The 22,052-nt window shown below is 40.7% G+C and overlaps 1 protein-coding gene across 3 annotated transcripts in view; it reads right to left on the bottom strand.

Annotated features, from left to right (window-relative positions):
• The window catches only part of LIMA1 (LIM domain and actin binding 1), a 114,249-nt gene extending 93,017 nt beyond the window's left edge, over positions 1 to 21,232 (bottom strand). For 2 of the 3 annotated variants that reach the window (XM_066257862.1, XM_066257863.1), the window contains exon 1: positions 9,724 to 9,744. In XM_066257862.1, coding sequence (XP_066113959.1) covers positions 9,724 to 9,742 — 19 coding nt within the window. In that variant the 5' untranslated portion in view covers positions 9,743 to 9,744. Of the gene's footprint in view, positions 1 to 9,723; positions 9,745 to 21,106 lie in introns of those variants that run through there. The other variant, XM_066257864.1, reaches the window with a different exon arrangement.
• Between the last annotated feature and the right edge of the window lie 820 nt (positions 21,233 to 22,052).

Below are 22,052 nucleotides of genomic sequence, written 5' to 3'. Positions count from 1 at the left end.
GAGCAGTGGCCTCAGATGGGCAGAGCATCACCCTGTAGGGGGCTTGCTGTGTATATCTGGGTTGTGGCACATGCGGGAGTCTGTCTCTCTGCCTCCCTGCCTATCACTTAATAATAATAATAATAAAAAAACACATAGCACTATGTATCAGTCACTAAGCATTCTACATACATATATCACATTATCTCATTTTATCTTCACAATAACTCATGAGGTAGATATTATTACGATGCCTATTTTACAAATGAGAAAACTTGGGCACAGAGATGGTAACACATGTCATGCATAAACATACACATTATTTTTAAACTTACAAAGATTTTATGTTAATGTGCTTTACAGCAATTATTTATTTCCTCTTGGACATCTTCCCACATCAGGTCATATAAACTTTCAGGATCTCTTATTATTTTACTCCAAAACAGTCTATAACTTATTTAACCAGGTCCCTGTCAATTAACATTTAGGTGGCTTTAGGTTCTTTGTTATTAAGAACAAGGCTGCAGGGCACATGCCTCTACTATTGCCTACTTGGAGGTGTGTATCTACAGTGTAAATTCATAGAAACAGCATTTCTAATGCAAAAGTCCTATGTATTAAAAATTTTAATAAACTTCCTTTTTCTCTTCTGATCTGTATCCCAGTGTAGGAAAGAGGGCTGGGGGTCCATCTGACTGATACTTGTGTGCACTGTATACGTTTCTTCTTTGTATAAAAGAATTTATTTATGAAAGGCTTATTATTATTATTTTTAATGACAGAGACAGAGAGAGAGAGAGGGACAGATAGGAATCGACAGACAGGAAGGGACAGAGATGAGAAGCATCAATTCTTCATTGCAGCATCTTAGTTGTTCATCAGTTGCTTTCTCATATGTGCTTTGAAGGGAGCTGCCTACAGCAGAGCAAGTGACCACTTGCTCAAGCCAGAGACCTTGGGCTCAAGTCAACAACCTTTGGGCTTCAAGCCAGTGACCTTTGGGCTCATGCCAGCGACCATGTTTATGATCCCACGCTCAAGCCAGTGATCCCGTGCTCAAATCGGATGAGCCTGCACTCTAGCTGGCAACCTCGGGGTTTTGAATCTGGGTCCTCTGCGTCCCAGTCCAATGCTCTATCCACTGTGCCACCACCTGATCAGGTTGGAAGGCTTTTTAAAATGCTCTTTAAAAAAAAATTAATAGCCCTGGCCGGTTGGCTCAGCGGTAGAGCATCGGCCTGGCATGCGGGGGACCCGGGTTCGATTCCCGGCCAGGGCACATAGGAGAAGCGCCCATTTGCTTCTCCACCCCCCCCTCCTTCCTCTCTGTCTCTCTCTTCCCCTCCCGCAGCCAAGGCTCCATTGGAGCAGAGATGGCCCGGGCGCTGGGGATGGCTCCTTGGCCTCTGCCCCAGGCGCTAGAGTGGCTCTGGTCGCGACAGAGCGACGCCCCGGAGGGGCAGAGCATCGCCCCCTGGTGGGCAGAGCTTCGCCCCTGGTGGGCGTGCCGGGATCCCTGGTGGGCATACCGGGTGGATCCCAGTCGGGCGCATGTGGGAGTCTGTCTGACTATCTCTCCCCGTTTCCAGCTTCAGAAAAATACAAAAAAAAAAAAAAAAATTAATAGACTTTCTAAATGTTCCACCAAAAAAATTGCATGAATTTATATATATTTGCATCAATTTATATTTGAACCATTATCTATATGAGAAAGCCTATTTACCACATACTTGACAATATTAAACATTATTAATAATTTAATTTTTTACAATCTGCTAGATGTGTGAAAAATGATACATATTGTTTTAGTTTTCATTCCTTTAACCATGGGGAAGATTGAGTATATTTTCAGATGTGTATTGGCCATTCAATACATTTACTTTTTGATTATAAATTGTTTATTATCTCTAAACTTAATTACTTTTTAAAATTGCACAAGGACTTTCTGAATATCATGTGTAACTCCTTATAGAATTCAAATTGCATCTCACAGCAGCTGTCCTTTCCTGGTGTCTGATTCCTATCCACAACTCATTAATATTCTTTCCAAATAGAATTGTTGCTGGACTATACAGATGAGATCCTCATTTCTGTAGAGCTCCTTTTTGTAGGGCATCCACCTCTTGACTGCGTATTAATATCCCCACTAGAGCACAGCCCTCTGAGAAGCCTGACTGACAACTACATGACAATCCAGCCATTCAGATCACTGTTTGGGGTTGTGCTTCAGCTGCTACCCTCAACTAGCCAGTCTAATGCCTCCCAGTTGTGAGGGGTTGGGGAGGTTGTTTGAAGGGAGGGTACTCTGAATATCAGGATTATCTTTGGAATTTTAATAGCTCATGTGGAGTCCAAACACATCTAATTTTTCTGTAGAGGGTCCCTTAGGATTCCAATGTAAAAATAGCTTTGAGAGTTTAGTTTTGGTTTGATCCCAGAATTATTAGGCTAGAGCAGGGAGGCAGACACAGACCTGTGTGTGCCATCTAAATGAACTGTGTCAGAATCAGGCAAAAGTTTGAGCCACCTTAGTATAAGCCTGGGGGTCAATTATTGAGTACTGGTCATCCCCGGTGATTCATTCCACGTGATCTTATTCACTTAATCCCATGATACCATGAAATAAATATTATTATTCTCATCTTACAGAGAAAGAAACCAAGGCTCAGAGAGGTTAAATAGATTGCTCAAGATCACACAGTTAGTAAGAGGTATAGTCAGGATTTGAAACAGTCTGATAGACCTTAATGTCCTTGCTCTAACAACTGACTACAAACCACATCTTCCCTGTTTCTGGGTGGTCTAGGCCAGTTTTATCTTCCTAAGTGTCTTCAAACTAGAAATGGTAATGTTCCATATCTAGACCAACTCTGCCCAGTTTCCTTCCAGCTCAGGTCTACATCTTCAGCCTATCACTTACTAACTGGGTCAGTCACATTAGGAAAAAAGCCTTAGTCTCATCACCTCTAAAATGTTCTTTTAGCTCAGTGCTAAAATAAGTGCTTAAGAATAATGATAGTGGTAATAAAAATAGTCAATATTGATGGAACATTTGGCATATGTCAGATACTGGTTTTTTTGTTTTTTTTTTTGCATTTTTCTGAAGCTGGAAACAGGGAGAGACAGTCAGACAGACTCCCGCATGCGCCCGACCGGGATCCACCCGGCACGCCCACCAGGGGTGACGCTCTGTCCACCAGGGGGCGATGCTCTGCCCATCCTGGGCGTCGCCATGTTGCGACCCTCCTGGGTGTCGCCATGTTGCGACCAGAGCCACTCTAGCACCTGGGGCAGAGGCCACAGAGCCATCCCCAGCGCCCAGGCCATCTTTGCTCCAATGGAGCCTTGGCTGCGGGAGGGGAAGAGAGAGACAGAGAGGAAGGCGCGGCGGAGGGGTGGAGAAGCAAATGGGCGCTTCTCCTATGTGCCCTGGCCGGGAATCGAACCCGGGTCCTCCGCACGCTAGGCCGACGCTCTACCGCTGAGCCAACCGGCCAGGGCCCAGATACTGTTTTTAATTGTTTTGCATATGTAAACTTATTAATCCTCATAGTAGTATACTCAGAATATTACTGTCCCACTTTACAGATGCAGAAACTGAGGCCAACAGAGGTTAAATGTTAGCTCTTATTCATTTTTTTTAGGAGGCTGGCATGGAAACAAAATGATTTCTAGCACAGAGAATAAAGTTCTAGTGTACACTGCATTTCAGGGTCAACTTATTTTTGTCGGTTTCTTTTTTAATGAGAGTAGGGAAGATAAACAGAGTCCCCCATGCAGCCCCACCGGGATCCACCCAGCAACCCCCATCTTGGTTCAATGCTCTGCCCATCTGGGGACACTGGCAACCAAGTTATTTTTTTAGCGCCTGAGGCAGAGGCTCCAAGGAGCCATCCTCAGTGCCCAGAGCTGACATGCTCGAATCGATCCAGCCATGGTTGAGGAAAGGGAAGAGAGAGCGAGAGAGAAAGGGGAGTGGGAGGGGGGAAAGCATATGGTTGCATCTCCTGTGTGCCCTGACTGGGAATCGAACCTGGGACTTCCACAGGCCGACTGACACTCTACTGCTGAGTCAACCAGCCAGGGACCAACTTATTTTTGTTAAATCAGCAATTTAAAAAAGAGCATCTCTAATGTCATCTCTGAGAAACTGGTAGTAACTACTAATAACATGAGATCTGCTCAAAACCCTGACACCATTTCTCTGCACCAAAACATCTAAATCTCTCTCAATAGACCTTATAAGAGCCAAATTCTAGGTGTTCTCAACACCTTTGCAAAAACTCTAAGTTGAAGATGACATAACCTTCCTACATGGCTTCTCTTACTTTATTCATTTACTTGAATAACTTACCTTCTTGCATTTTTGAAACCCAAATCAGTTTTCTACATAATTGTAGTAATCTTCACATATCTTATTTAGACAGTTAAAAGAGTAGCCTCCAATTGCAGCCTTTAAAAACTGACTCTGGGGCCTGACCTGCGGTGGCGCAGTTGATAAAGCATTGACCTGGAAAGCTGAGGTTGCTGGTTCAAAACCCCGGGCTTGCCTGGTCAAGGCACATTTGGGAGTTGATGCTTCCTGCTCCTTCCCCTTTCTCTCTCTCTCTCTCTCTCTCTCTCCTTTTCTCTCTAAAGAAAAACCAAACTGACTCTGGTTTAAACTTCTTAGGTCATAAATAATCATATCTTTGCCTGATCAGTGGTAGCACAATGGATAGAACATTGACCTGGGACTCTTAAGTCCCTAATTCGAAAGCTCGAGGTCACCAGCTCACTAGATTGAGCACAGACTTGACAGCTTGAACACAGGGTTGCTGGCTTAAGCTCAAGGTCACTGGCTTGAGCAAGGGGTCACTGGCTCAGTTAGAGCCACCCCCCCCACCCCCGTCAAGGCATGTATGAGAAGCAAGCAACCATAAGTTGACGCTTCGCATCTCTTTCCCTTTTCTCTCAAGAAAAATAAATAAATAAACAATAACTTTTTTTTCTTTAAATTAAGAAATTACCAGATCTAACCCAAGTTTAATTCTACCTCTCTCAAATCTAATTTGTTATATATTCATTTGGTCTTTCCTCCCTTCCCCCAGTTGATAATTAACTCAACGTTAGGGCAACATAATCCAAGGGAGGGAGGATTTTTTCAGTGTTTTTTCACACACAGTAAGTAAAAGCTCTTTCAGTAAGTAGAAAATCAAATAATTATGACAGTAACTTCAAATTTAAGGGGAAAAGTAAAGAAAAGTATAGTGAGTTGGACAAAGGATGTGGAAATTTAGCATTGACCAAAGTCACAAAAGCATAGATTTACTCTGAACAGTCTATTTCTCCTTTAACCTTTGTACCATTCCCTACTTTATCATCAGATGCATCAAATGTCAGTGCCTGCTCCTTGTAGGAGTTCAATAAATATCTGTTACACAAGTGGATAACAGTACTATGTTAGTTGTTAGTTGCCACATATCTTAACAAAGGCCCACCTACATAATTGAATATCTGCCTATATGCTTGTAGGTCTTGCAAATTACATGCTTAATTAAGACAAAGTGGATAATTAAAGAGTTTTCTTTACAATGTCAAAGAAGAAGAAATATAAACAACTGTTTTAAGAAGGCTGCTTCCATTAAAGATATAACCTCCTTATACCACTCCTTTGTCCTTAATAATTAATCAAGTTTTCTCCAAATACAGGGCTTCTTAGTTTCACTCCCAGCCATTTCCAGGAAGGGCCTGGCTTCCATTCTTCTTATCTGAAATGTTAGATGATGTGTTTTTTTTCAGGTCTTGCTCAATCTGAAAAGCCAGCTCAGATCAATTTAAACAATTCCTTCAAGCAGGAGAATTAAAACGGGTTTACTGAAAAGTGACTCTTCTTTAGGCAAGTTCTCTAATCTTTCCTTTCTGTAAAAATCTGAGAAGCTAACACTGAACAATGCTTTAATCAAAGACAACCACAGGTGAGGCTGGTCACATAAAGAATTACTAAATCACACAGCCACAGAAATGATAAGATTTGGCTAATCTTAAATGATGCTATGGATCTTTTTTTTTAATGTTTATTTTATTGATTTTAGAGAGAGAGGAAGGGAGAGAAAGAGAGACAGGAACATCAATCTGTTCTTGTAAGTGCCCTGACCAGGGGTTGAACCAGCAACCTCTGTGCTTCGTGACGATGCTCTAACCAACCAAGCTATCCAGCCAGGGCTGGATCTTATTTCTTAATAAAAACTAGTTATAGCCTGACCAGGCGGTGGCACAGTGGATAGAGCGTCGGACTGAGATGCGGAAGGACCCAGGTTCGAGACCCCGAGGTCGCCAGCTTGAGTGAGGGCTCATCTCACCAGCTTGGACCCAAGGTCTCTGGCTTGAGCAAGGGGTTACTCGGTCTGCTGTGACCCCACGGTCAAGGCACATATGAGAAAGCAATCAATGAACAACTAAGGTGTCACAATGAAAAACTGATGATTGATGCTTCTCATCTCTCTGTGTTCCTGTCTGTTTGTCCCTATCTATTCCTCTCTCTCTGTCTCTGTAAAAAAAAATAATAATAATAAAAAATAAGAACTGGTTATAAATATCAAAATTAATATTTAAATTAAATTTTAATGTTTATTTTCTAAAAATTAGATGAAATTATGGTGCTGTTTAAAAAAGATATTGGGAGGAATTTATTGAGTACTGGTGCTTTAGTTCAGTGGTCCCCAAGCCCCGGGCTGCGGACCGGTACTAGTCCGTGGGCCATTTGGTACCGGTCCGCAGAGAAAGAATAAATAACTTACATTATTTTCGTTTTATTTATATTTAAGTCTGAATGATGTTTTATTTTTAAAAAATGACCAGATTCCCTCTGTTACATCTGTCTAAGACTCACTCTTGACGCTTGTCTCGGTCACGTGATACATTTATCCGTCCCACCCTAAAGGCTAGTCCGTGAAAATATTTTCTGACATTCAATTGGTCAGTGGCCCAAAAAAGGTTGGGGACCACTGCTTTAGTTGGCATGAGAAAGTCAATCAATCTCTATTTGTCTTAGTTTCTTTATCTGAAAAACAGATAATTCACACAGAAAGGCTATGAAGATAAAAGTAAATGTACTTTGAAAAATTGTAAATTGCTATAAAAATCATTCTTTTAAATAAAATTTCTGTTCAATTTCAAGAAATAAATGGAATTTAAAAATAAGGGTACCCAAGGAAGAGAAATAAGATATTAGCACTGATTAGTTACACTGTCTGGTTCAACTAGATGCTAACAAGAAATCCTTTGTTTAAAGGTGTTGCTGAGCCTGACCTGTGGTGGCGCAGTGGATAAAGCTTCAGCCTGGAATGCTGAGGTCACCAGTTCGAAACCCTGGGCTTGCCTGGTCAAGGCATCTATAGGAGTTGATGCTTTTTGTCCTCCCCCCTTTTTCTCTCTCTATCTTCTCTCTAAAAATGAATAACGTCTTAAAAAAGGAGCTGTTGATGAAAATCTTTCTAACCAATACACTGTCCTATTTCAGGGTTGTAGTAAGTATAATGAAAATATACTTTCCTTGAAGATTCTCCACAGCTTTCTTATTTTTCTTCTAGAGAAGGAAAGCAGAAGAAAACTTCTGGTTATGTGAGGATTCAGTTAGATTCTAGTTTTGCTAAACTTGCTTTTAAAAATGTAATGAGCCCTGGCTGGTTGGTTGAGCAGTAGAGCGTCTGCCTAGCATGTGGAAATCCTGGGTTTGATTTCTGGTCAGGGCACAAAGGAGAAGTGACCATCTGCTTCTCCATCCTTCCCCTCCCTCTTTTCTCTGTCTCTGTCTCTCTCTCTCTCTCCTCCCACAGCCATGGCTTGAATGGTTCAAGCACGTTGGTCCTGGGTGCTGAGGATGGCTCCATGACCTTTCCTCAGGTGCTAAAATAGCTCGGTTGCTGAGCAATGGAGCAGCAGCCCCTGATGAGCAGAGTCCCCTGTAGGGAACTTGCTGGGTAGATCCTGGTCGGGGCACATGCAGGGGTCTGTCTCTTTGCCTCCTGCCTCTCATCTTCTCAATAAAAAAATAAATAAAATAAAAATGCAATGAGCCCTGGTTGGATAGCTTGGTTGGTTAGCACATCATCTTGATGTGCTAAGGTTGAGGGTTTGATCCCTGGTCAGGGAACATACAGGAACAGATTGATGTTTCTTTCTCTCTAAAATCAAGTAATAGCCCTGGCCAGATAGCTCAGTTGGTTAGAGCATCCTCCCAATGTGCGGAGGTTGCCTGGTTCAATTCCTGATCAGGGCACATACAGGAACAGATCAATGTTCCTGTCTTTTTCTCTCTCTCCTTCCTCTCTCTCTAAAAATCATTAAATAAATATTTTTTTAAAATAAAATCAATCAATAAATTTTTAAAAAGTAAAAAAACAAAAATGTAATGAGTGTTAAAAGACTAGTAGTGGCTAGCAGTAATAACCCTGGAAGTAGATGCTGACAGGTAGTAAAATAGTGGCCTGGATCCTAGGAACACCTTGGAAAACCTGCACCCAGATTGAACTGAATCCTGTCTATCACAGTATCCAAACCTTTGTTCTGCTATCTTTAGAAGTCCTCAGAGACTGCAACCTGATTTGAACCCTGATGGAACTACTTCAGCTGTTGTCCATTAAAACAATAACAACAAAGATTTGGATTGGAAACCAAAATAAGAATTGTTAAAATGAAAAGTCTATCTTCTGCAACAACAAAAAAAAATAAAGTACCTAGGAGTAAATTTAACCAAGAAGATAAAAGACGTATGCTTGGAAAATTATAAAACATTGATAAAAGAAATCAAGGAAGACACAAACAAGTGGAAGCAAATACCAAGTTCACGCATAGGAAGAATAAACATCATTAAAATGTCTATATTACCCAAAGCAATCTATAAATTCAATGCAATTCTTATTAAAATACCAATGGCATACTTCAAAGAGATAGAGCAAATATTCCAAAAATTTTATATGGAACCAAAAAAAGAACACAAATAGCCTCAGCAATCTTTAAAATGAAGAATAAAGTGGGAGGTATCACACTTCCTGATATCAAGTTATACTACAAGGCCATTGTACTCAAAACAGTTTGGTACTGGCATAAGAACAGGCATACAGATTAATGGAACAGAACAGAGAACCCAGAAATAAACCCACGTCTTTATGGTCATTTGATATTTGACAAAGGAGGTAACAGCATACAATGGAGTAAAGACAGTCTCTTTAATAAATGGTGTTGGGAAAATTTGACAGGTACATGCAAAAAATGAAACTAGACCACCAACTTACACCATTCACAAAAATAAACTCAAAATGGATAAAAGGCTTAAATGTAAGTCATGAAACCATAAACATCTTGGAAGAAAATATAGGCAGTAAACTCTCCGATATCTCTTATAGCAATATTTTTGCTGATTTATCTCCATGGGCAAGAGAAATAAAGGACAGGATAAACAAATGGGACTATATCAGACTAAAAAGATTTTGCATAGCAAAAGACACCATTGACAAAATAAAAGACAACCCACACAATGAGAGAACATATTCGCCAATACATCTGATAAGTGGTTAATAACCAAAATTTGTAAATAACTTCTAAAACGCAACACCAGGAAGGTAAATAATCCAATTAAAAAATGAGCAAAAGAACTGAAGAGACACTTCTCCCAAGAGGCCAACAGGCATATGAAAAAATGTTCAACGTCACTAATCATCAGAGAAATGCAAATTAAAACCACAACGAGATATCACCTCACACCTGTCAGAATGGCGCTCATCCTCTACTGCTGGTGGGAATGCCGTCTGGTGCAGCCACTGTGGAAAACAGTACAGTATGGAGATTCCTCAAAAAATTAAAAATGGAACTGCCTTTTGATGCAGCTATCCCACTTTTAGGAATATATCTTAAGAATAACAAATCACTGATTCAAGAGAAGATATGCACCCCCATGTTTATTTATTTTTTTTGTATTTTTCGGAAGTGAAAAGCGGTGGGGGGGGAGGCAAACAGACACCCGCATGCTCCTGACTGGAATCTACCCGGCATGCCCACCAGGAAGCGATGCTCAGCCCCTCTGGACCATTGCTCCACTGCAATTGGAGCCATTCTAGTGCCTGAGGCAGAGGCCACAGAGTCATCCTCAGCACCTGGGCCAACTCTGTGTCAGTGGAGCCTTGGCTGCGGGAGGGGAAGAGAGAGACAGAGAGAAAGGAGAGGTGGAAGGGTGGAGAAGCAGATGGGCGCTTCTCCTGTGTGCCCTGGCCAGGAATGGAACCTGGGACTTCCACACACCAGGCCGATGCTCTACCACTGAGCCAACTGGCCAGGGCTGCACCCCATGTTTGTTGTAATATTGTTTACAATAGCCAAGATCTGGAAACAGCCCAAGTGTCCATCAGTGGACAAGTGGATTAAAAAGCTGTGGTACATATACACATATGCAGCCGTGAAATAAGAAGCAAATCTTACCTTTTACGATGGCATGGATGGTCCTGGAGATTATTATGCTAAGTGAAAAAAGCCAGGCAGAGAAAGACAAATGTCATATGATCTCACTTATATGTGGAATCTAATGAACAAATTGAACTGAGGAATGGAATAGAGGCAGAGGCAGGGTCACAGGGAGCAGAGGGAGAGCAGTAAGGGAAGGGAGATGAGGGGATAGGATCAGAGAAGGTGAAGGGATTAGTGAAATTATATATACATTACACAGAGATATAGATAACAGGACAGCAAATCCTAGAGGGAAGGGGGGGAAGGCGTCAGGGGGAGGGGGGCAAAAGGAGGTATAAAAAGGGACACAGGGATGGGGGGTAAGGGTGTTATATTCAATGGAACACTTCAATCCATGTAAACACAATAAATTAAAATTAATAAAAAATTTAAAAGTCTATCTTCAAGGCTTATTGAATCATTCAACAAATATTTATTGAGCATTAACTATGTGTCAACCATTTTGCTAACTATAAAACCTTATAAGTTACAGACAAGGGTTCTGCTCTCATGTAGCTTCCATTCTACTGTAGGAGCAGGGACAATTAAATACTGTGATTAATGCTGTGAAGGAAATACAAAAAGAGTAACTGGAGTGATGGTAGGAAAGGGGGCAGATGCTTTAGATAGTGGACAGGGAAGGCCTCTTTGAGTGAATGACATTTGAGCTGAAACCTGAATGATGGGGAGGAGATAGGAAGCCAGCCAGCCGGGTGAAGAGAAGAGATAGGGGAGATTTTCAGGCAGAGAAAATAGCAAATGCAAAGGCCCTGAGGCAAGAGAAATATGGCTAGGGAGTGAATAAGAAATATGAGATGATGACAAAGATGAATAGCAGCCAAACAAATAGGTATTTATAAGCAATGGTAAAGATTTTAATGTTATTCTAAGCGTGCTATGAAGCCATCATTGTTATATAATAGTGTTTGCAAAATGAGTATTTCATATCTTCTGAGTATTTAATTGCTCATTATATTAATGATAGCTATGAAATGAAAAAGCAAGGTTCTCACTTAGAGGCTGATTGTCTTTTAAGGAAGCAATATTCACAAATAGTGACAGTATTGAGGTAAAAAAAATAAGTAAAAATAAAGTGCTAAGTGAAGACTAAGGAGGGAGTCACTGATTTAAATAAGAGAAATTAGGAAAAGCATTCTTTTTATAAACTGGCATTTTATTTGTGCTCTTAAGGAAAAGGATTTCAGCAGGAGTGGGGGGAGAGGAGGAGCAAAAAGCTGTGGGAACTGCATTAGCAAAGGCACAGAGGCAGGAAAGGACAGGGTGGGTCCAGGAAACTGAGTCACTGTAAAACTACAGTGACAGGTGGGTGGGTAGTGATGTGTGAGATAAGCCTGGGAAAAAAGGCTTGCAGAGTATGGGAGTGGGGGTCTTAAATGGCATGTAGAGAAACTTAGGCCTAAATGACTTGGGCACTGGTTCCCTGTAAGTGTGTAAATGAATCTCTTGACGTGCTTACTAAAACTGCAGATTCCAAGGTCCTATCCCCCAGATATATTGATTTATGGATTTAGGTAGGACCTGGGAATCTACCTTTTTAACCAACATCCCAGGTGATTCTTTTTCTTTTTAAATTTTCTTATATTTATTGATTTTAGAAAGAGGAAAGGAGAGAAAGAGAAAAAAAAACCCAAGAGTTCTACTTATTTATATATTCATTGGTTGATTCTTTTTTTGTGTGTAGGAGGGGAGAGACAGGAAAGGAAAAAGATGAGAAACATCAACTTGTAGTTGCATCACTTTAGTTGTTCATTGATTGTATCTCATATGTGCCTTGACTGGGTTGGGGCTCCAGCAGAGCCAGTGATCCCTTGCTCAAGCCAGCAACCTTGGGCTCAACACAGCAACTTTGAACTTGAAGCCAGCAACCTTTGGGCTCAAGAGAGCAACCATGGGATCATGTTGATGATCCCATGCTCAAGCTGGCGACTCTGCGATCAAGCCAAATGATCCAGCACTCAAGCTGGGGACCTAGGGATTTTGAACCTGGGACTTCAATGTTCCAGGTCAATGCTCTATCCACTGTGCCACCACCTGTCAGTCCATTGGTTGAATTTTTTTTTTAATTTCTTAATTCTTACAGAGATAAGAGAGAGAGAGAGGGGAGAGGGAGCGAGAAGTATCGACTCATAGTTGCTTCACTTTAGTTGTTCATTGACTGCCTATTTGTGCCTTGACTGGGAAAGCCTACAGTTTTGAACTGGCAACCTCAGCATTCCAGGTTGATGCTTTATCCACTGCACCATCACAGGTCAGGGCATTGGTTGACTCATAGGTGTCCTGACTGGGGATTAAATCCACAGCCTTGTTGTATCAGGATTACACTATAATCAACTGAGCTATCTGGCCAAGGCCCACCCCAGGTGATTCTGAAACAGTTAATCAAGGGAATCATACTTTGGAAATCAGTGCTCTATTTTTTTTTTTTTTTTATGAAAACTCTGGGCTGAAGGAAAAATGGAAGCCAACTTTAAGGATTGCTTGGGGACTCTAGCAAAAAAGGGAGATCTGAGTTAGAAGACTGATAAAAGAGACATTACCACCACTGAGGTAGAACCAACAAATGTTGGTGATTAAATGTGGGGGGAGAGAGGACTGAAGTGTTCAACACAAGTTCAAGCTTTCTCCTTTGGGAAACAAGGTAGATGCAGGTGCCAGATGTATAGGGACTACCCACATGGTCTACTAGGTAGTTAGAAATATGAATCTGAAGCTCAGAGATATGCAAAGGCACTAAACATATTGGTTTGGCATTCCAAAGTAAATTCAAGACACATTTAAAAATTAAATATAAAAAGTAAAGCCATAAAAATTAGAAGTAAATCAAAGTGAATACTTAATCCATCTCTAGATGACAAAGGACTTTTAAACATAAAAGCAAAAAAAGAAATCCCAAAGAAAAAGATCTATAGATAAGTAATAATATATCATGTACAAAATTAAAAGGCAACAACTAATTAAACATTTGATCAAAGGACAAAGAATTTATTTATTTATTTATTTATTTTTTAGTGAGAGGAGGGGAGGCAGAGAGACAGATTCCTACATGTGCCCTGACCGGGATCCACCTGGCAAGCCCCTACTATGTGATGCTCTGCCCTGCTGGGCCAGAGCTCTGTTGTTCGGCAACGGAGTTATTTCGAGGCCTGAGGCAGAGACCATGGAGCCATTCTCAGAGCCTGGAGCCAACTTTGCTTGAAACATTCAAGCCATGGCTTCAGGAGGAGAAGAGAGAGAGAGAAAGAGAGAAAGAGAGAAAGAGAGAAAGAAAGAAAGGGGAAGGGGGAAGAAGCAGATGGTTGCTTCTTCTGTGTGCCCTAGCCAGGAATCGAACCTGGGACTTCCACATGCTGGGCTGATGCTCTACTGCTGAGCCAACCAGCCAGGGCCCAAAGGACAAAGGATTGATATTCTTAAAATAAAGAGCTTATACAAATCACAAATAAAAACACTAAGGATAGTTTTGGTATGAAATAGTGAAAGCTGTTAAATAACTTGACTCGGCAATTTAAACCTCCTATCATCAGATTTGCTTTATAATCTGACTGCTGGTGATGCAATGAATAGAACATCAACTCTTGAGGCTGAGGGCTTCTGTTCAAAACCCAAGGCCACCAGCTAGAGTGTAAGTTCATCAGCTTGTGCACAGGCTTGTCAACTTGAGTAAGGGATCTCCAGCTTGAGCGTGGATCAGCAACCTGATCCCTAGGTTGCTGGCTTGAAGTACAGGTCACTGGCTTGAGCCCAAGGTCACTGGCTCCACTTGAGCCCAACCCCCAACCCCCAACCCCGTCAAGGCAGGTATGAGAACCAATCAATAAACAACTAAAGTAAAGCTCTGAGTTGATGCTCCTTACCTCTTTTCTCCCACCCACTCTCTCCCTTTCTCTCTCTCTCTCTCTCTCTCTCTCTCTCTCGAAATAAAAAGAAAGACTTGCTTTACATTTACTAGAGATGACAGTACTTTGCAGCATAGATCAGCAGGGTTTTTCAGACTTACTTTACCACGTTGCCAAGTGTCAATCTGTGGGAGTGCCTAAAAAATACCAATCTTTGCAACTTCTATTGTTGTGAGGGCACAAATACATTAAATTGCCACCAGGCTCCATTAAGCCTTACTAGCCCTGAGAAATTGCCTTTACTGCACCTAGTCTTTCCTCAGGCTCTGTATATCTAAAATGGGTGAAGGGTCAGGAACGGGAGAAAAAATAGTTTTAGAGTGTATAGTGAGCAGTGATCAAAAGTCATCCTTTCAGCGCAGAGGTTGTGTGGACTTTGAGTTCAAGAGCCCAACCTTCTTATTTTACAGATGAAGCTCAGATAGGATGAATGACTTACCCACGATAACCTAAGTGGCTGGTTTTCAACACCAAGTGGGGAATCCTCCTGACTCTCAAGCCAGCACCCTTCCGTTCCACATTGCTGCTTCATCAGTCACAAGCTCTGCCTTCTCATAACAATGGGCATTTAAAACACCAAAATTTAAACTTCTTGTACACTTTCTCTTTTGTCACTCCACTTATTCAATTTGGCCTAATGAAAACCTATATGTCCTCCCCCAAATAAATGAAAGAAGCTGACAGAAAAACAACATAATTAAAATGTTAAGACCCCCCCCCGCAATGGAAATAGATTAAACAAATTACAATTCACAGAAAAAGAAATTGAAATGAATATATGAAGTATTCACTCTCATTAATAATTAAATACAAATTAAATTACCCTTGCTTATCAAATTAATAAAGATTAAAAATAATATTCAATGTTACAAAGAATGTACTAAGAAGGGCACTCACAATCACTCCAGGTGAGAATGTTAATTAGTCTAGTCTTTATGAAAAGCAATTTGACAGCAAGTTTAGTATTTTTCAATATTCATGCCCTTTGACCCAATAGTTCACCTTCTGGGAATCTAACCTAAGAAAATAGTAAGTGATTTGTAGAAAGATTTATGCATAAACTTATTCTCAATTTTTTTCACTTATTAATAATGTAACAATCAAAACACCTAAACCCACAGTTAAATTATGCAACATCAATACAGTGTGGTATTAAATATCCACTAAAATTGTTTTCAAATGATTTTGATGCCATGAAAAATTATGACATAATATAAAGTTTTAAAAAGTAGATACAAAATTATATCTACTGTAATAGTATGAGTCCAATTAGCTGTGTGTTTGTGAGCATGTGTATATCAAAGGAAAAAAAAGTCTGAAATGAAATACATCAAATTACAGTTCTCTCTGGAACAGATTATGAAATATTTTATATGCTTTCTAATTTTCCCCAGGTTTTCTATAATTAGTACGTGTACTTCTTTTTATTTTCTTTTGTGCCAGCATTGGGGATTGAACCTGCAACCTTGGTGCATCAGGATGACATTACAACTAATGGAGTCACCCAGCCAAGGCCAGCATATGTACTTCTTATTTTCTAAATGTGTATGTATATTTGTATATGTGAGAATAAAACAAGAGTTACATATATAAAATTAAAAAAAAGTCTTTTAAAAAGATATTTTGCAAGTCACTGACATGGAGGTATTAAAGCAGACCAAATTGCACATTTAAGATGCTGGACAGGGCCATAGCAAACACCTACATTTAAGAGACAAAAAGACTGTGAGTTAGTGAAGGAGCATGGGAGGAAGGGGTTTGATTACAAGATGGAGGACCAGTACAATCATATCAAGAAACCCAAATTAAAGAAAGAACCCGATAAGTTGTCCCCTTGATCAAATGTTGCCAAGTGGTTAGGAGGAGGATGGTGACAAGGCCAATATAGGGAAATCACTGGGCACTATGCATAGACAGTCAGATATCCTCTAGTATTAAAGGTAGAAGCCAAATCTGAGCAAATGTTACCTCTTCAGTAAAACTGACTATGAGGAAAAGAAGTCATAGGCCATTTGCTTGCTTTTAATTTATGGAAGAAAATAAATTATAGAAATCTAAACCCAAGTAAAAGCATATCAGGATTACTGACCTATGGGTAATGAAACATTGGCAATACTTTGGCATGCAAGAAAAAACCTGTTTGAGGTATTGGAAGGTTTTCCAAATAGTAAGCTCTGTTATAGGACATATAAAGGAAAAAACAGCTCCATACTTATCAGAAGTACAAAAAAGTTGCATTTTTTTCTCATATGAAAGTTCTTACTTTCAGAGTAACATTATGAAGAAATTCTTTGTAAGAAAGAAAAAAGAATGTAAATTTTCATGGTTTCATGTTAACTTCTTATGACTGGACATGTGAAGTCTCTAGAAACATCTTCAAGTTGAAAGAAATCAATTGACATGCTGAAAAATGAATTGCCTGTTGGGTCAAACCTTGCCCTTTTCATGAAAAGAGGTCTGCATTAGCACAATAACATGACTGAGTCCCACCGACTTTGCATCTAGCCACTGAATAAACATATCAGTGTGGTCCTACCAAGAATACCATTTACCATAGAATCTCAATTCCACAACCACTAAGTAGAAACTACTCAATTTACAACCACTCATTTGTTACTAAAGAACCTTGAGAGTCTGTGTTAAGTAATTTAACATCACCTGGAGATTACTGTACATAATCCAAAATAAAGTACTTAAACTTCCTATAAAAATATAGTGAAAGACCACAGCAACCTTAAAAAACAAACAAACAAACAAAAATCCCCAACAGTCTTTTCTTATGGAAATTCCTGACTTCAGAACCAAGTTACCGCCTGATCAGGCCGTGGCGCAGTGGATAGAGCGTCGGACTGGGATGCCGAGGACCCAGGTTTGAGACCCCGAGGTCGCCAACTTGAGCGAGAGCTCATCTGGCTTGAGCAAAAAAAAACAAAAAAAAAAAACTCCCAAGGTCGCTGGCTTGAGCAAGGGGTTATTCAGTCTGCTGAAGGCCCACGGTCAAGGCACCTATGAGAAAGCAATCAATGAACAACTAAGGTGTCACAATGAAAAACTGATGATTGATGCTTCTCATCTATCTCTGTTCCTGACTGTCTGTCCCTATCTATCCCTCTCTCTGAAAAAAAAAAAAGAACCAAGTTACCCACTTTTCTATTCACAAAAAGAGTACAATTCCAATCTAAAGGAAAGTCATCTGTTTTTGAGTGCATGAATAAGAATGCCTGAAAAGTAGTTTCATGGTCAACATAAATAATGACAAATTCTACCATGCCTTTTATGGCAAACATGTCCAATGATCTCCCACACTGTCAACATTCTTTTTTGTCTGTCTTTGAAGAACCTTTGTACCTGAAAACATTGTAAGAAAACAATGTAGTCATTGTAGGTACCCAAATTACATGCAAATAGACCTACTGCCTTTCCAAAAATTTCTGATGGAGACCACTTACCTAGACTGTAAACAGAAAGGAAGGAAGTAGGCAATGTTAAAGAAACATGTTCAACAAGTACTGTGACTCAAATTACTAAACAAAACAACCAATATCGAGTACTACTAACTCACGATCTATTTTAAAAATGAAAAACATATTCATAGAGAAGGGACCATGTCTGTATACTAGAACCTGGCACACAGTAGTAGGCAATTAATAAAAAGTCTGCAGTTATATAAAGAGCATTCAAGACTACTACAGACTTCAGAGCATCAAAACACTATAAATAATCTTCAAACATTTCTGGCTCTTTCCTTTTCCATTCATCTACCCACTCTATCCCCTCCTCCAAAGAAAAAAATATATAGAAAAAGATATTTTGAGGACACTTTAGCAAGAAAAAGTTATCCTCTGTTACCAATATGTGCTGTTAATACAATTGTTTTCACTTCTGAAGCTTTCTCTTCTTAGAATTATTAGAAGATTGAAATCTTGCCCACCTTTAGCCAGAGTCTGGAACAAAGTTTAAATGTACCAAGTTAAACAAAGGAACACAATGGAGCAATTTTTACCAAAAGGCACTGTTTTCTTACTGTTGCCAGTACTCTATTCTCTTCCCAGTAGCTCAACAGTTCAGGGATTACTGATAACAAAATTTCCAGACCTATTATAGAACAATGAAAATAGCCTTACCAACTATTTACTGAACTGCTACAGAATTAAAAACAGGACCTAATCCCATCTTCAAAAGGTCGTGATGCTGACACAACACTAGATAAGAAATATGAATGATACAAATTCATGAGTTGAATAGAACTTTATTACTCAAAGGTTTTTACTATTGCAGTTGTTTACTTTGTTTTGTTAAGGAAAACTAGAATTTAAAATAAAATTATCTGTGCTCCCACAGCACTCGGGTATAGCACTGACCTCACTAATACTGTAAATTGTATCCACTGAACTGTCCAACACCTTTGATTTCAAGCTTTTTTATAGTAGGGACGTTTGGAACTTTGAATCCACAGTAGAAATGACAAAATAAGAGGCACTCAAAAAATGTATCCAAAAAAAGAAAATGCTTCTAAAGTATGTATTGCCATGTTATGAGTTTTTCTTTTTCTTTTCTTTAGTGTGAGAGACAGAGAGTAGAGAGAGAGACAGAGAGAGGGACATATAGGGACAAAGAGACCGGAAAGGAGAGAGATGAGAAGCATCAACTCTTCACTGTAGCACCTTAGTTGTTCATTGATTGCTTTCTCATACGTGCCTTGATTGGGGGGCTACAGCCTGAGCCAGTGACCTCTTGCTCAAGACAGCAACCTTGGGCTTCAAGCCAGTGAACTTTTTGGGCTAACACCAGTGACCATGGGGTCATGTCTATGATCCCACACTCAAGTCAGTGAGTTGAGTTGGCCGCGCTCAAGCTGGCAACCTCGGGGTTTTGAACCTGGGTCCTCTGAATCCCAGTCGGATGCTCTATCCCCTGCACCACAGCCTGGTCAGGTTCTTTTTTCTTTTTTTAAAAATTTTATTTAGAAAATTAAATTTAGCAGGGTGACACTGATCAGTAAGAATACATAGGCTTCAGGTAGACATTTCTATAGCATTTGAACTGTTAACTATGTTGTATACCCATCACCCAAAGTCAAATAATTTTCTGTCACCTTATATTTGTCCCTCTTTACATCCTCCCCCCTCCCCAACATCCTCCTTCCCCACTGTCCCCTCCCCCTGGTAACCACTTCACTTTTGTCTATGTCCATGAGTCTCAGTTTCATATCCCACCTACATGTGAAATCATACAGTTCTTAACTTTTCTGATTTACTTATTTCACTCAGTATAATGTTCTTGTGTTTTTCTATTGATGCAAAACAAAGAAATATATATGCATGCACACTTTCTTTTCTTTAAAACCTTCTCTCCTGCTAACTCTATACCTTCTTGAAGGTCTACCTAAAACAAGATCATCCTTCAGCCAGGCTATAACTCCACAGAAACTTAGAAATGTTTGTTGAGGGTCATCATTTTTTGTGCCTATATCAGACCTCAGAAGAAAGTGTTATTTCATGGTTCCTAAAGTATTTATCATTAGTGAATAGTATTAGTAAGTATGCAGATAGAAAGTATTTTATTTAACCACCTAAATTGAGAACAATCTCTTTCTCTCTCCAGAGCACACCTTCGCCTTTCTTCTCCCCCACCCCCAGATGCTCCCAGACTTGTTACCTTTACCTTTTTCCTACCTAAGCTCCAATGGCCCTCCTTTTGCCTCTGTGACTTGTTTCCTGAGCCCATTTTCTCTACCATTCACTTCTACCCCTGTGACTTTCTAAATAAACGTTCTCTTATATGAAAGAGAGAGAGAGAGAGAGAGAGAGAGCAAAAGAATGACTCTAATGCAAAAAACCTCTACCCTAAAGAGGCATTATCTTAAAGGCTGATAACTTCCTAAGTACCCTGACTAACTTAGAAAGTCAAGTTCATAGAACCATCTTGATTAAGCAGGCTTTTGAAAGCTGGAATTAAGTGAAAGACAATAGTACTTCAAATATCTCTCACCAGGATCAGCTAAACTCCTTGTTGAAAGCACCAGAAGGAGGCAAGGATGGGAGCCAGATGGTTGGCTCCTAGCACCTACAACTTCGAGTTTAGTAAGTGTAGCCAGAGGTGTACAATTACCTATAATATTAGCACCTACATAAGTTGGTGACAGGTGCCAGCAATACATACATGATAGCGACTCCAAGATGATACATCCAGTTGCAATGACTGCTATATTCTCAACATACCTCAAAAGGATATAGGTGTCTTTAACATAGTGCAACTGGAAGAATGGAAGGGCAGAAAAATCGAAGAGGGAGGGAATGGCTGAAAACGAAGAAGGGAAAAGAGCAGTTGCATATCATAATACTATTTCCCTGGGAGATTATTTTGAATTTAGATGAACTTCCACCTTCCTCTACCAAACCAAAAACCAACCAACCAAACAAAAAAAAAAACCCAAAACAAACAAAAAACATAGTTGAAAAGGAGTGTTCCTGACTGAAGAAAAAGGAATTCCTATGAGCCTTCAGGCAACAAAGTCTCAGCCCTTTGTAATTACTTCCAACCACAGATCAGTACCAAAAGTGAGGAAAGAGCAGAGGATCAGCAGTTGCTCTGATCCTTCTTTTGAGGGTGAGGGGTTCACACTCTATTACCCTCGTCCCAGAAGTCGCGGGAGAAAGAAGGTGTGGAGGAAAGCCGAGGTCTCCGCGCACCCTCCGACTATGGATGTTGTGGAGAGAGAAGGCCCTTACCTGGCTAAAAGCGGTCTTTTCTCTGCACTGCTACCAGCCCTGCCACGGGTCCCAGGCGCTCTGTCTTGCGCACCTGTCGCGACCTAGCCGCAGCACCTACAGCTCCTGCGGCCCCGCCCAGGTCCGGTTCAGAGCCCCGCCCTGAACCCTCCCCACCGCCGCGGGGGCGCGCACGCCAGCCCGCCTCTCTTGCGGCCTCGGGTAGAGCGTGCGCGCTGCCGGCTGCGTTCCCTGCTTTCGCGGTTGGTCCTGTCGCTCCCGGGGCGGTGTTCGCCTTGTGAGAGGCGGGGTTCCTTTTCTGAGACTGGGTCTGACCCTCTGTGCTGCTTACAGAGGAGTCCGCGTATCTTAACCGCCTTGGGCTTTGTGCTTCTCCACTTTGACCTTAATCAACTCTCTGATTCAGAGTTAGGGCAGTTTGACTCAGGAGAGACTGGGGGTTTATCCTAGGCTCAACTCTAGGCCAGTCCTCAGCCAGATTCCTGGTGATTTCGGGGTAAGTTCTTTGCAGGGAGGATATTTTAGAGAAAGCCGTGTTGTATAGTGGAAAGAGCTATAAATTAAACCTGCCTTCGACCGCTTGATGTTCATCAAGTGGCTTCTCCTCACTAGAATTTCCTCACATTAATGAAGGGGCTGGACGAAGCAGATCTCTTAAGTTTTCCAGCAGCTAAGAGCTGTGTGAAAGGTAGGTAGAGAACTTTAAAAGGCCTGGCACTTGGTCATCCTGCCCCCAAACTCTTGCACCAGTTCCCTGGGGCGAAAGAGTGTTCTTTGTTGGTCTCCTTTCCTTTTTTCTGCACCCCAGGGGTAGCAAGATTTCAGACTGCAAACTTTCTGAAGCTTTTCGGAATTCGTATAGTATAGTACTATAAGGGGCTCGTGGCACTAAACACCTGTATTTACATTTCTTAAAGCAATTCAGGAAATTTTTTAAGAAGAGAAA

Source organism: Saccopteryx bilineata, chromosome 2 (genome assembly GCF_036850765.1).
Source record: "Saccopteryx bilineata isolate mSacBil1 chromosome 2, mSacBil1_pri_phased_curated, whole genome shotgun sequence".
In the NCBI taxonomy this organism is placed as follows: domain Eukaryota; kingdom Metazoa; phylum Chordata; class Mammalia; order Chiroptera; family Emballonuridae; genus Saccopteryx; species Saccopteryx bilineata.
Note: the sequence above shows the minus strand (reverse complement) of the source record. Positions and strands in the feature narration are given on the sequence as shown.